Below are 13,432 nucleotides of genomic sequence, written 5' to 3'. Positions count from 1 at the left end.
TTTGGGTTTGTTCCTCAGTTAATGTACAGCTGTTAGCTCAATTTAATGTATAGAAGACCCTAAACCCTAGACCCCCCCCCCCCCCCTCCTTCCACCTTGTTCTGAAAGACTCCGGGTTACATAAGCAGTAGTATTCTCAATACCTGCAAACTATTGTTGGAGTTTAACTACAAATATACATCATACACTGCCCGGCCAAACAAAAGGTCACAAGCCTGTGGGGGGGGGGGGGCAGTGCTATGATCTGGGGTTGCTGCAGTTGGTCTGGTCTAGGTTCAGCAATGTGCCCAAAGAATTAGGTCAGCTGACTCCCTGAATACACTGAAGGACCAGGTTATTCCATCAATGGATTTTCTCTTCCTGATGGCACGGGCTTGTTCCAAGAGGACAATGCCAGGATCCATCGGGCTCAGATTGTGAAAGAGTCTGGAGTCATGGACTGGCCCCCACAGACTCCAGACCTGAACCCGATTGAGAATCTTTGGGATGTGCCGGAGAAGACTTTGCGCAGTGGTCCGAATCGCCCGTCATCAATACGAGATCTTGGCGAAAAATGAATGCAAGACAGAAATAAGTGTTGTGACGTTGCAGAAGCTCGTGGAAGCGATGCCACAGCGAACGCGTGCTGTAATCAAAGCTAAAGGCGGTCCAACGAACTATTAGGTGACCTTTTTTTTGGCCAGGCAGTGCACGTTACTACAGAAAGCAAGGTACCTAAAAAAAATCCTCCTGACTTTTGGGTGTCTTATTTGTCTGTGAGCTGTGATCCCATAACTATATATTAATGCACATTTTAAGTATTGCGTTAGAAAAGCTGTATTAAAATGGCTGAATTGGATACAAAACATTAATTGTTTAAAACGTTTTTACGTCAAAATGACTGAGTTTTGTTTGTCAAATAGAGTTGGTCTCGATATATGGGAGAAAGAAACTGCTTTGTCAAATCATTTCTGAATTTAAACTGATCAGATGTTCAGGGTCTACTTGTAGGGATTTTGATTTGTCTCAGGAAAGCATAAATATGAAGACTTCCATTGTAACTTCTGCTTGTTATGCTGTGTTTACAGTCAGATTAGAGATGTGGAAAGCATAACCTAAATCAGTCGATGGAAACGCGACTAGTTCCTGTAATTCTTTTGTCAACATCTAAAAAGTTTGCTTAAATTCTCTCGACTTTTAAACTGAAACACATCAACAGTATATACTCCTTTTCTATTTTTTGCATACCTTTATGTTTGCTGTGAATGTACTGCCATTATATTTTTTAAGCTGCAAAATAAAGCGTGTCTTTCCCAGCCCACAGACCCTAAGGCAGTAGGGGTTTCGAGAGTGAGCACAAGCAATAGGTGAATTGCTGGGCAGTAAACAGTGCCCCCTGACTGACAGGCTGCAGCTATTTCAGACAGACCTCCCTCTTCCCAACACCCAACACATTCTGCAATGTTTTGATGACCCTCTGTCGGGGTGATGCCCTTCGGGGTTTCAGCAGAGACGACACAACATGCTGGGAGCAGGGGTGGAAAACATAAAAACTCCTCAGCCTGGTTAGACACACAGGAGTCGAGTTTCACAGCAGGACAACAGATGCTGCTGCTCATGAGGCTGTAACGTCAAAATAGAGCAGCTCTCACACGCACACACACACACACACACACACACACACACACACACACACACATACAAGTGCGATTCAGGATGTTTTTCTGCTTGTGTAGATGTATGTAGAGGCAAGATGGAGACCCTGTAGACACTTTTCCTCACCTAATTATCGGATTTTACTGACATGCTGGCTCAAATTAGCTTTCAATTAGTGATTCATATCATTTATTTAATCTCAAAGTTAGCTAAATTACTTCCATGTTTCTTAAATACTCCTACATTTGAGGAAATACTTGTCCCATTGTCAGTGTGAAATTACCAGGCAACCTGCAGATACTCCAGGAATTCATTACTCGTGGTTGTGACATAGTTTACGCACATTTGGCTTATACTCGTGTTTGAGAGGAACATGTAATCGAGGCCCTATTAAGCTCATTTTCAGGTTTATATTTGTATTTTGTGTCTCTCCTGTGACTTGTTTACATGCTTTAATGTTCAAAAAGTGCTTTAATTTTCTCATACTGCCTGTGCCTTTGGGATTCTAGCATTTGCAGACCATTTACAAGCATTAAAACCTATATAACACGCTAAAGTAAAAGGAAAAAAAAGCCAAAAGCATAAAAGGGCCTCTTTAATACCCAGAGTATACGTGTTACTGATGTGAAACCATAAATCAATATAACTCATACTAACTATAACGTAGGGGTTTTTACTGTGATGATAATCCAGGAGAGAAAATCGTTTTTGAGAACTCAGTTTCGCTTGGTTGGGACAACATTTCTGGACACAGGGTTGCATATTTCATACGTGAGCTTGTGGAACAGCGGCTTGCCTGGAAGGGACATCTGTAATCACTCGGTTGCACAATGAACGATAAACATTGTCATCAACACTGTCCTGTCCATCAATTTCAATGATTGTTTCCCTCTGTGTTTGCAGCTCGTGGCATACTACAATGGAACCACCAAAGACATCATCTGGTCCCAGACGGAGAAGATCCACTGGCCCAACGGGGGCCCACCGCTGGATAACCCCCCCTGCGTTTTTTCCTCAGACGACCCCTCCTGCAATGATGGTATGACAACGCACTCATCCAACAACAACAAAACCGACGGCTATACCTGTTTCTGATACATCGACAACAGTTTGACTGATGGACACACTGGTTTTAGGAGATTGCATGAAGTCTTTGTCCCACATTTAATGACTTTTCCTTTTCTGGAAGTATATTGCATTGCACTGATGCTTTGTTTATATTATCGCTGTCATCTCTACAGATGAGATATTACCATTGACGCTGTGGTGATAAATGTGTTGTCTTTATTCAAATTCATCCCAACTTTCTCTCTCAGTGTAGTGACAGAACAAAAGTGGAGAGTAATATTTGCTCGAATAACACGCAGTGCAAGAATCAGTCTTTGTTGCACGGACAGAGTGGCAGTTTCTCAGGGAAATGTCACGGGTGATGAACCGAGGAGGGAAACCACTGCAATTATAAAATGTATTTTGGTGAGAAAGAGGGATAATTAGTGGAGGAGATATAAATCACAAACCTTGAGCCTTACGCAGATAATCTGCTGAGTTGAGAGTCTGTCGCTTTCTGCACCAACGGCGAAAAGTGGTCCGAAATATACGGGAAAAGATTGAGGATTAACGAGTTCTAAATTACGTACACCAAGCACAATGATAATGGTGTCTCAGAAACAGAGAAGGCAATTATTACACAGCTCCTCTATCATGTTTGTACCCCTTTGTTTTCTTTGAGAGCTCCATATCTGTTACCACTTTTAAATCCAGGCTTTTTAATTGAACTATTCTCCTCTAACTGTGACTTTTATTCATGTATTTTATTCCTGTCTTATTCATGTTTTATGTTCATTTTATTCTCTTTGCTTTTTAATAATTGGTTTTTAATGTCTTTCATTTTTGTAAAGCACTTTGGATTGCCTTGTGTTGAACAGTGCGATAATATATAAACTTGCCTTGAAGGGATGAGATGATAAGTAACATTTGAATTGATTATAAATCTAATTCTGGCCCAGATTATAAATCAGGTCCCCCTCAACAACACTTTAAAGGGGCCTTATTATGTCATGTTATTATTTCAGGTTCATGTTAGTATTTAGCTCATACTGCCTGTGCTGCAGCACCTCTTTTCACCCTCTGTCTGAAACCAGAGCACAGCCTGCTCTGATTGGTTAGCTGGCCGGCTCTGGAGTGATCGGTCAGACAGATTTCCCATCTCTTAGCCTATCACGTACAATGTGTTGTAATAGTGCCAGCCAATAGAAGCGCAAGTGTGACATAGTGAGTCCAATGAAGGCTTCTCAGGCAGGGGGAGAGAAACTTTTGGATTTCAGTCTCTGCAGACCATTTACATGCACTAAACCTATATAAGCCTTATTTTATAACAAGTCCATTATGCTTGTCAGTGATGAACCCCATGTTTTCGTCCGCTATGTCCCACATGTTGAGACAAGCCCAGCAACCCCCCCACCCCATCCTTGTGTAGCTCTCTTCCTATCATCAAGGCTATACTTTTTGTTGTATAAAGAATCGGTGGAAAATTACAGAATATTGTAGGAGCGCAGCGTAGTCTGCAGAGGAATGGCTGACACTGTGTCAGTTCTCACCAGACTGACATTGTGTAAATACTGCAGTTCATATTGGAGCTGTCACAGTATCAGATTGTTCAGTCACAATAACATCCATAAAACAGAATTCACTATCATTCAAAGTCATCTTTAGCTAAATGTTAATTATCCCTAACGAATGATTTGTGTTGTATTTGCAGCTTTAGACCACCAGGAACAGTTTCAAACATCTGTAAATTATAACCCCCTGATAATGAGTGTCATCCTATCCTGTGATTTACAGCACGTATAATTAGTCTTCATTAGGGCTTTAAATATATATCAGGAATGTTAAAGCCGCTTAATTGTGTGAAATTGTTCCCGGTTTTTGCGGTTGACAGATTCCTGAAACAGTGCAGCTGCACTTCAGGAAGTCGCAGCTGTGTTTTGTTTTACAGCACAGTGCTTTTCGTCTTCTTCTTTTCTATTCAAAGATATGAATGTGGACATCTGTTGAACATATGAGAGACAACTGAGTGAGGACTCCTTCTTCTCCTGTTTCCAGGTCATCTGCCAGTTCTGGGTATTGTAGCTGTGGGATCCGGCTTGGCGCTCATCATCTTTGGAATCTCCAGTTTCCTGATTTACAGGTGAGTTTGATCACACCGCGCCGACGCAGAAATGCAGGGATTCATCTCCTTTAGAGATCGAGACAGCGCTAGAGAGTGCAAACGCAGGATTTATGAGTTTTGCTATAGGTGCCAGTACGGTATTTACACAATTGTTGCCGGGGTAAAGGCTCAGCAGGTGACGGCTGTAAAGCAGCGGTGCAGTGTGTTCAAGCTGCCAAGTGAGCTCATATAAGTGAGGCCAAAACAAGTCTCACTGCTATTCACACTTAATGATCATTACAGTGTGTTCATTAAGTGTGTTTTCTTTGCGCTGGATTACAGCTAAACAACACCTATTTTAATACGCTCTGCTGATTTCATATATAAAAACTTGTGAGGGTGTTTTTTCTGCTTCTTGCAAAGGATCACACGGTTGTTTGTGTATGTTATTAGCCCTCTTTTAAATCCTACTAGAAGAAAGCTGTTTGGTTCTTAACGAGGTTCGATTCCTGACATCGGAAAACTTTTTTTATTGCGTCTTAAAAGCCATATTTTCTTCAACTATCGAATAAATCTCTCTCCATTAGAAAGTGTTTCCAATGCAATTCAACTGTTTCACTTTATAGCAGTTCCATTTTTTTTTTGGAAAGGAGTTTCACCTCATCCGATCTGTAGGTCCAAACATAGACAGCATACTGTTCTCTTAAGATTTAAAGTAATCAGCTACCTAGGCTAAGAAAAAGATCACGGTTTGGGATAAAAAACAAGCAGACTTGAAACATGTAGGTTAAGTATATTGCGTATATGGTATAAGTGAGGTACTTTGCGTACATGGGGTCATTACAGTATATTAGGTACTTGATGTAAATTAAGTAAGATAAATAACTTCCTGGCTAGGTTTAGGCAAAAAAACTACATAGGTTAAGATAAGTTACCTACACTTGTTACATACTTAAATTCAATAAGTAACGTTGGTGATGTAAGGGGAGTCTTTATGCAAGCTGACTTACGTACATTACTTCAAATAAGTCATTGCTCAAGATACAGACAGCAGTTCTAAGGTGAAGTCATGTGTTTATTCCATGGACTCCAATATCAGCCCTAATGACTCATTGGGAGCGATAACGCGCTGCTTGTAGCATCAAGTGGGGAGATAATATTTTCACAAAAACTTGACTGGAATTTGCACTTATGACCTCAGATTTTCTGGATTTGTGCTAAAGCCCTGGAAACAAATACGTTTTCTCAATTATTCAAGGAAACAAAGCATTTACGCCTAGAAAACGGACTGTCATAACATGGGGTTTTGGAGCGTAGTCATTTTTTATTTAGGACACAGCATCTTTTGTTGAAATGATAGACTGTGTGTCAGTACAGGATATGAAATATTTGGGTAAAAAGATATGGAATCCACTGTGTTACTACATGTGTAAATATGTACTAATTTTCTTTGCTGCTCCTGAGCCGTTAAGAAATAACTGCTCATTTTTGTAACTTTTTGTACCATATTTGACTGTGAAAAAGTGTTTCATTGATATTGTTAAAATGTCCCAAGTCTACATGTTTATTGCAATCCTTCTGGGCCTCATTTAAAGTTACTTATGCATGCCCTGATCCATTAAACTACTGGGAGGACGGTCGCTACATTCTGGGTAATTTCATGGGTGGAATCTGCATGAGATTAGAGGAATTAATGTTTCTATTTCTCCCTTTCCATCATTTCTTCAAAGGTGTTTCTACGTAGGCGGTTTATTAGGTTCACCACTAATAAACGTAACAATTGCATTCTATATAAGAGCTGATTTTTCTGCCTCTACACATCTCGAACTAACAAAGCGCTTCGGTAATCTGATCACTTTTCTAAAACTGACTATTAACACAAACAAGTGTTAATCACCAGCCACTTCCAATGGATTTTCATCAGAAGAATGGTAGAAAAAAGATGGAGGAGCAGCTACCCGCCTGAGGTAAAATCTGAATCTGATTTGACCTTGATTATTTTAAATTGACAACCAGATAATTAGACACTTTTTATTCTGAAAACATTGACATTTACTTACCTGTTTTTTTTTGCAGATCACAGTTCAGCATGGTTTCCTAACTAGCTAGCTAATCTTCCTCGACTCTTGGCCAGTAAGTTTTGTCAAGCATACTTTTATTTTAAGCTTTCTGTTAAATCAGGGTGGCATCTTCCCTCTAGCATAGACTAACTGCAACTTTCATATATCCTTCTCTTGGGTAAAATACAGAATACTGTCACAGATAATTAGGCTGTTCAATTCCTTTGCTTATTAGGTTTAGGCCAAAACAAATCTCTTGTGCCCAAATTCCAAAATTTGCACAAATGAGTTACCATTTCCGGTTCTCTCTTCTCAATTGTATTTATTTTAATTTTTATAAAATGGCAGTAAACAATTTACTTGTGAATATTAAAGCTTCAACATATCATCAAAAGGTGGTTGCTTAGCTCAGTGGTGTAGTAAGACTACTTATCTCCATCACAGGGACATTACGCCCCACCCTTAGTTAGCTCTATGCGGCTAACAGAACTCCACCACTGCCCAAAATACACCTTCAAAACAATCACATCCTTAGGATTTTTAACATAAAGACATACAAACAATCCAATCCTACACTGAGACGCAGAAGCGCCCAGCCTTTAGCTGAGTGGTGGGCACGTGAAGTCGCATGACCGTGGTGTAGCTTGTTTGTAGCCTAGTGTCATCTTTCTACTTCTGCAGATTATCTTGTTGTTCTAACATGTTAGTATCATGTATCTGAAATGGAGGTTACATTCCTATGGACTATTTGTCAAGAGAAGGATCCTTAAACTTTCTTAGTTGGCCTTCAAAACATTTCACATTAACATTTGGTGACTTATTGCATCACATACCTATTCCTGTTTTGGGAACCCAACAGGGAAACTCTGTGATCCATTTTTGGTCCTGACCCATAGTTTTGTACTCGCTGCTCTAGTCCTACTATATTTAGATTTAACATTGACATTTATGACCGTTTTAGCAATGGAAAGTAATCCCTCATGGACCTGAAATGTTGATTTTGAATCGACTTCATGTGCCCAGACGGCCTTGAGACTGTAATAGTATTAGTAACCCCCCTGTTTTCAGCAAAAAGCAAGAAGTTAGAAAGTGTTTCTGTGAGTGCTCTGTCTGATAGTAAAAGCTAACAAATCACTTCCTGTTTTTGCAGACACCAGTGGAGCTTTGCTGATGGACAGAGAGGCCGGCAGCAGAGGTTTACAGTCGTCTTTAAGATCCTCCGGCTGCTGAGAGGCCTCCATGTTCACTACTTGACTTATAAAAACACCACTAAAATGTTCAACACTTTGGAGTTTTTTCACTGTTCCTAATTATCCTCAGATCGATCCGCCAATACAGATGTTCTCAACCTCGGGTTTGCTCGGGAGTTTATAAGAAATATATATAAATATGTATTTTTAAAACGAATATTTTTATAGAATATATATGATTGTTTCTATCTATTATGTAATTGCTGCTGCTTAAATGTTTTTTAAGAAAGATTTTATACTTTTTTAGAAAGATTAAATACATTCCTGATAGCTAAGACTGGTGGGAATTTTATATTTCACAGGATGGAAACTATTTCAAATCCAAAATGTGTTTGCAATAAAATTAGGCGGCCAATACTGGGAAATGATTGGTGTATTAATGAAAATTGGTGGCAAGTTTGGTAATAAGTTGCTACTGTAAAAACGGGTGAATATACAATTAAATAAAAAAGAACCCAGTGTATTAAATCGACTGCTTCTTTGTATTTCTTTCTGGTGCAAACAAAACATAATAAGTCATTTAACCTAAGAATCATTAACATAGAATAAAGCAAACGTTGCACTAATGCAATATTGTTGCGACGTTCATTTAAATAAGAAACAGGTGATTTATTCAACTCAGTGTCGAAACATAAAACAGCTCTCTGATTTCAAATTCTTAAGAAGCAACGTTCAATGTCGCCCGGTGGTAGGTCCAACCTGTCGGACGGTCGGCAGCCCTCATGGTGTGGGAGTGTGTCGTGCAGTGTGAGGGGGTGTTGAGCAGAGCAGCAGCGGCTTTGTTGTTTTAATGGAGGGGCTGGTCCAGCAGAGGTATTCACATGTGGGACTTATGAAACAATAGGCCCAGTGTGAAGCCCCACACTTTTGCCCCTCTGGCTGCCAGAGGTCTCTAAACGAGGCTCCTTAAATAGAAAAATACCTTCTTTTTTTTTGGGTGGTGGTGGTTAAATGGTGTTTCCTGCTCTCAAAATGGTCACGTATATAGACACGACCTGGAGTATTTGTAGACACAAATAAGCATCAGGAGCCCTTTTAAGTTTCTGGAATGACTAACTACGCAGTTTGTCCCAGGAAAGGAGACTCGTTCGGGGCCAACTTTAGGGAAAGGGTAATACGCGGTGATATGCAAACGCTGCAATAATTTCCTGCTGCCATCTGGAAGTGTTTTACACCTTTTAGATTGTCTTGGAATGTATGGCCTCTGCTCGTTTTTCATAAGTGTTTCTAACTAAAAAAATGAAATTCCTATTTGCCATCCAGACGGTGCTAATAGTATGATTTTTGAAAGTGTTTTTCTGTAAATCATTAGGTATCCAGAGACAGCAGCTCCTCTGAGATTTGCCCCAGATGTGTTGATCCGCTGGAATGCCTTTTCCTCCATGGTGGTGCTCGACGTTTGTCAGTCAGACTGATGATAAACACACATAAATAACAGTTACAAGAACAGCTGACGTGAAAATGTCTATTTCTGATTAGGCTGTGCAAACATTTGGAGGTTGTTTAACGAGCAGCCATGCATGTTGAGATTCTTGAAATTCTAGTTAAAATATACTCTTTTATCCCGTTTCTTAAAATGGATCAGTTTTATGGAACCATGCATTTATTCATCTGAGTGAGGAGTTATTTATTTGCTAGCTTTAGTGCTGAGATAAGGTCAGAACATCTGAGAGAGTTTGTTGAAAAACAAAGAGTGTAGGAGTAAGAACTGAAGTGCATTTTTATCCTCATCATGGTTAACATTGTTTTTCTTACCAGACTGAGTCATCAGAGGTAGACGCAGGGAAACGGAGACCTTCTCAGCATGGCATTCAATCAACATATCATTGTAAATGGCAAATAGTGAATGCAAGTTTCAAAAGAAGGTGAAAAATGATCCTGATTTGACTTATGGGCTACATTTCTATTTACTTAAAGCTTCCGTTTGTTTCAGTCCAGTATTGGTGTTTAATTCTGTGTAATGTTGTTGCATATGTACGAAAGAAAGAGCCCTTTGTCCAGCAGGACTATTAAAAAATCAGCTCCAAAAGTAGTTTTCCATTTCATCAAAGTTTAATAGGTAGAGCATATGGCCCAGGGAAGTTTAAATCTAATAAAATGCAAACAAACAAGCCTGCACAGAAAATAAGCGAACGCCGGTGTGATGAATCTGATCAGATCTGAGAGCGCTAACTCTGGAAATACCACCAAGATGGAGAAACTGCACAAATGGAGCGTTTTACTCTTTGTTTAAGGTCGATTTGCAAGATTAAATCCATGTTTTTTTAAATGCAACACCTTAGTTCTTAGCAATAAATCCCTTAAATCAAAAGACCACCTTGCCTCTGAAGGATTTGTAGGAGTTTGAAAGACTTCGGTGTGCAGAAAGTTGAGATTCTGTGGTAAAATCATCATCTCACGAACCCCAACCCATTTCACTTTATTGTTCCTCTGTTCTTTGTGCTCGTGTCCTTGTTGATTTCACCACCTGGTTTCCTTCTTCTTGCAGGAAACTGAAGCTGGAGAAGGAGCTGGCTGGAATGCTGTGGAGGATTCGGTGGGAGGACCTTCAGTTTGAGAGCCCCAATAAATACCACAAACGGGCGGGTAGTCGCCTCACCCTCTCACAGGTACTTCATCTTCTCAGACATGACTGTAGGTGCAGATTTATGTACCTGCACTGTCAGATCGTTTAATAAAAATGTGCAGGTGAGGTAAACAATCGTGCCAAGGCGCTTCATGGCTTCGTAGAGTCAAAAACACCCCCATGATCTCACATTACAACTGGCAGCTCTGATCGTCTATTCATAATTCTGAGCTTTATATCCCCGAATACTCTGACAGTGTTGCTGGCTCGTCCTCCAGTGTGTGATTAACATGTTGTAGTTCTTCTGGCATCTTACATTGCCATGTCTGCCAGTGGGATAGACTCAACACTGTGCCACAGCTTTCATTCACACAGGACCGATTGTGCAACACGTCCTCAAACTACTCCAAAAGACGGTGAATACGACGTTGGGGAGAGCTAGAGAAAGAAGCACGTTGTGAAACGGTCACAGTTTTAAACACGGGATGATGATGAACATTTGACAAAACTAATTAGTTAGGTATAGGAATATTTCTTGGGTTGAGTGTTGTCTTTTGGTTTTGAACAAGAGCATTTGACAGTTATCAGGTGATAAAATGGTTGTTGTTGGTGTCTAGTCTTATGTGGCTCAGAGTGCTGCTGCACAACTTAGACTATCATCTATGCACATGGTTGTTGAAGAAAAGTGGAACCAACACGTTGTTAAACTGTGTTATAGTTCAGTTTGAACACGAGCAAAGCAGCTCTATGTTGAGGAAACACCACTACAACTTCTTTATGTATAGGCAGCAAAATGTATCGATTCCAGTTTTAAGTTAAAGTGAGATTCATAAACAAAAAACAGCTTGTGGGTTTTCCGCAACTCTACTCTCCTGTGGTTAAATCCTGCACTGTACGTCCAGTGTCCAAACTGAGTCCCAAACAGAGTTCAATACTTCTTCCATGGACTTCAGTTTGCCCGTGTTGCTATGAAAAAAAGCTGCTATTTACTCTCTCTGTGTATCATTCATATCTGGCTGATTACTACCTCAATTGAATCACTTGATACAATTTGATCAGGCGGCCTTCAGTTAAAGTCAAGTATCTGTTTGACCAATACATCCCCAACCTATTCCTTATGCTGCTTACCTCTGTACATAACATTAACCTGATGCTTTAATTGAAAGCGACTTACAATACGTGCAATCAACCATGAAGATACCAATTCAGAACAGCGAGAGTTCTGCAAGTAAATCAGCTTCAAATTAGCATCATCGTCATCATCGTCTCACAATAAAAGTAAACAAGGGTCTTAATTGCCTGGTGTGAAGACGCCTAAGCAGTCATATTTTTGGGGAGGGTGGTCTGGATTATCAGTTTGAGAAATGCTAATGTTGACATGTTTGAAGTGTTTACAGACTGTGTGCCGCGCATTAAAATGCTCTTTGTGGTTTTTCTTAGGGAAAGCCAAGCTGCAGCCCCGAGAGAGTCCAAGTCTCTTTGTTAGTTCACACATTCCTCAGAGCTTTCCCGGTGGTTTATTGAAGGTGGCTGGGTTTGGCGGCGGCATATTAAATGATTATTAAAATAAGCCCCCGTCTGGCCCCCGGTCCCCCCTACACATGTAATACCAGATCACGCTCTCCGAGTATCCCTTTCTGTTGTCTGAGGGCTAATGCATCTCCGCGGGGTTATGTTTCGTCTCCACACGTGCAAGCGTTCACGAGAAGCACATGCACACACCTTTTTCATTAGCGGTTTTCCATGCAATTCCTGGGATAATGTGCATGTGGAAAACACAGGCCTTTTTCCAGACCAAGGTATTTTCCAGGGAGCCAAGTGTTGCCAACATTTGCATTCTATACAAAATGTGTACTTTACTGTGCTGGCTGTGTGTGTGTGCAGGCGCCCACTTGATTTTTATTCACTCTGTGTGCACTGAAGACCCAAGGGCTCGAGTTGGTGTTATACAAACTAAAAACACTCTATGTTCTTGAATAATGGGAAAGGGCAATTTCATTTATTTTGGATATCAGTGGACAAACCCTTTCTAGGAACCAATATTTAAATCCGCTCTTTTCTCCGATCTAAACCCCACTAACTGACTTCTCTTTTCCTTTCCACCTTCTCAGAGAGGCTCGAGCTACGGCTCCCTGATAACTGCCCATGGAAAATATCAGCTATTTGCAAAAACGGGCTATTTTAAGGTAAGGCTTAGTTCTGTTCTGACATTTTCAACTCCTGCGCACTCCTTCCCCACCCACACATGTGCACGCTCGCGGAGAAAAAGCCGGAGCGCTGGAGGAGAGAGAAAGACAGAGTGTGGGCGAATTTAGGTAGTTGGTTTTAATGTGAGCTGCAGAATGCGTCAATTTCTTCTTCTCTTTCTTTGTTTTTCTACGCTTTCCCGCCTCGCAGTCTGGACATGGCCGTCAACCTGTTGCCGCCGTTAATTGATCCGCTTAAGACGGAAGGAGGTGTGAGGAGATGTGACAAAAATGTCCTGCTGAATAATGAGACGTCTTTGTCTACGGCTGCATGATGCGGGGGTTTTTATATAAATGCTGATGTCATGCTACAGCCTCATGGATCATTAGAGACACACTGATACGCTTCTCAAATTATGATTAAATCTGACACCGAAATTCAAACAGAGACAGCCTCGACAAAACACTGGAAAAGAACCTCAGAAATAAAGTGGTTTTTTGTTCGGCTGTCAGAAGCCAAATGTATCTGCTTCCAACACGCGCCCATCATCTTCTCCTTACTGTTACTGGATCATATAAAAGCTCAC

General features: G+C 40.6%; 1 protein-coding gene and 1 long non-coding RNA gene across 3 annotated transcripts in view; both read left to right on the top strand.

The window, feature by feature from the left end:
• Positions 1-13,432, top strand: part of npr2 (natriuretic peptide receptor 2) — a 52,082-nt gene that overhangs the window by 15,235 nt on the left and 23,415 nt on the right. For both annotated transcript variants that reach the window (XM_063889090.1, XM_063889089.1), the window contains exons 6-9: positions 2,539-2,674; positions 4,738-4,822; positions 10,582-10,702; positions 12,771-12,845. In XM_063889090.1, coding sequence (XP_063745160.1) covers positions 2,539-2,674; positions 4,738-4,822; positions 10,582-10,702; positions 12,771-12,845 — 417 coding nt within the window. The remainder of the gene's footprint in view (positions 1-2,538; positions 2,675-4,737; positions 4,823-10,581; positions 10,703-12,770; positions 12,846-13,432) is intronic.
• On the top strand, positions 5,165-8,565 carry LOC134868173 (uncharacterized). Its single transcript, XR_010166251.1, has 3 exons — positions 5,165-6,750; positions 6,860-6,916; positions 7,994-8,565. It is a non-coding gene; the product is annotated as an uncharacterized LOC134868173 (long non-coding RNA).

Source organism: Eleginops maclovinus, chromosome 8 (genome assembly GCF_036324505.1).
Source record: "Eleginops maclovinus isolate JMC-PN-2008 ecotype Puerto Natales chromosome 8, JC_Emac_rtc_rv5, whole genome shotgun sequence".
In the NCBI taxonomy this organism is placed as follows: Eukaryota; Metazoa; Chordata; class Actinopteri; order Perciformes; family Eleginopidae; genus Eleginops; species Eleginops maclovinus.
The sequence above is the reverse complement of the archived record's forward strand: the minus strand, read 5'-3'. Positions and strand labels throughout refer to the sequence as shown.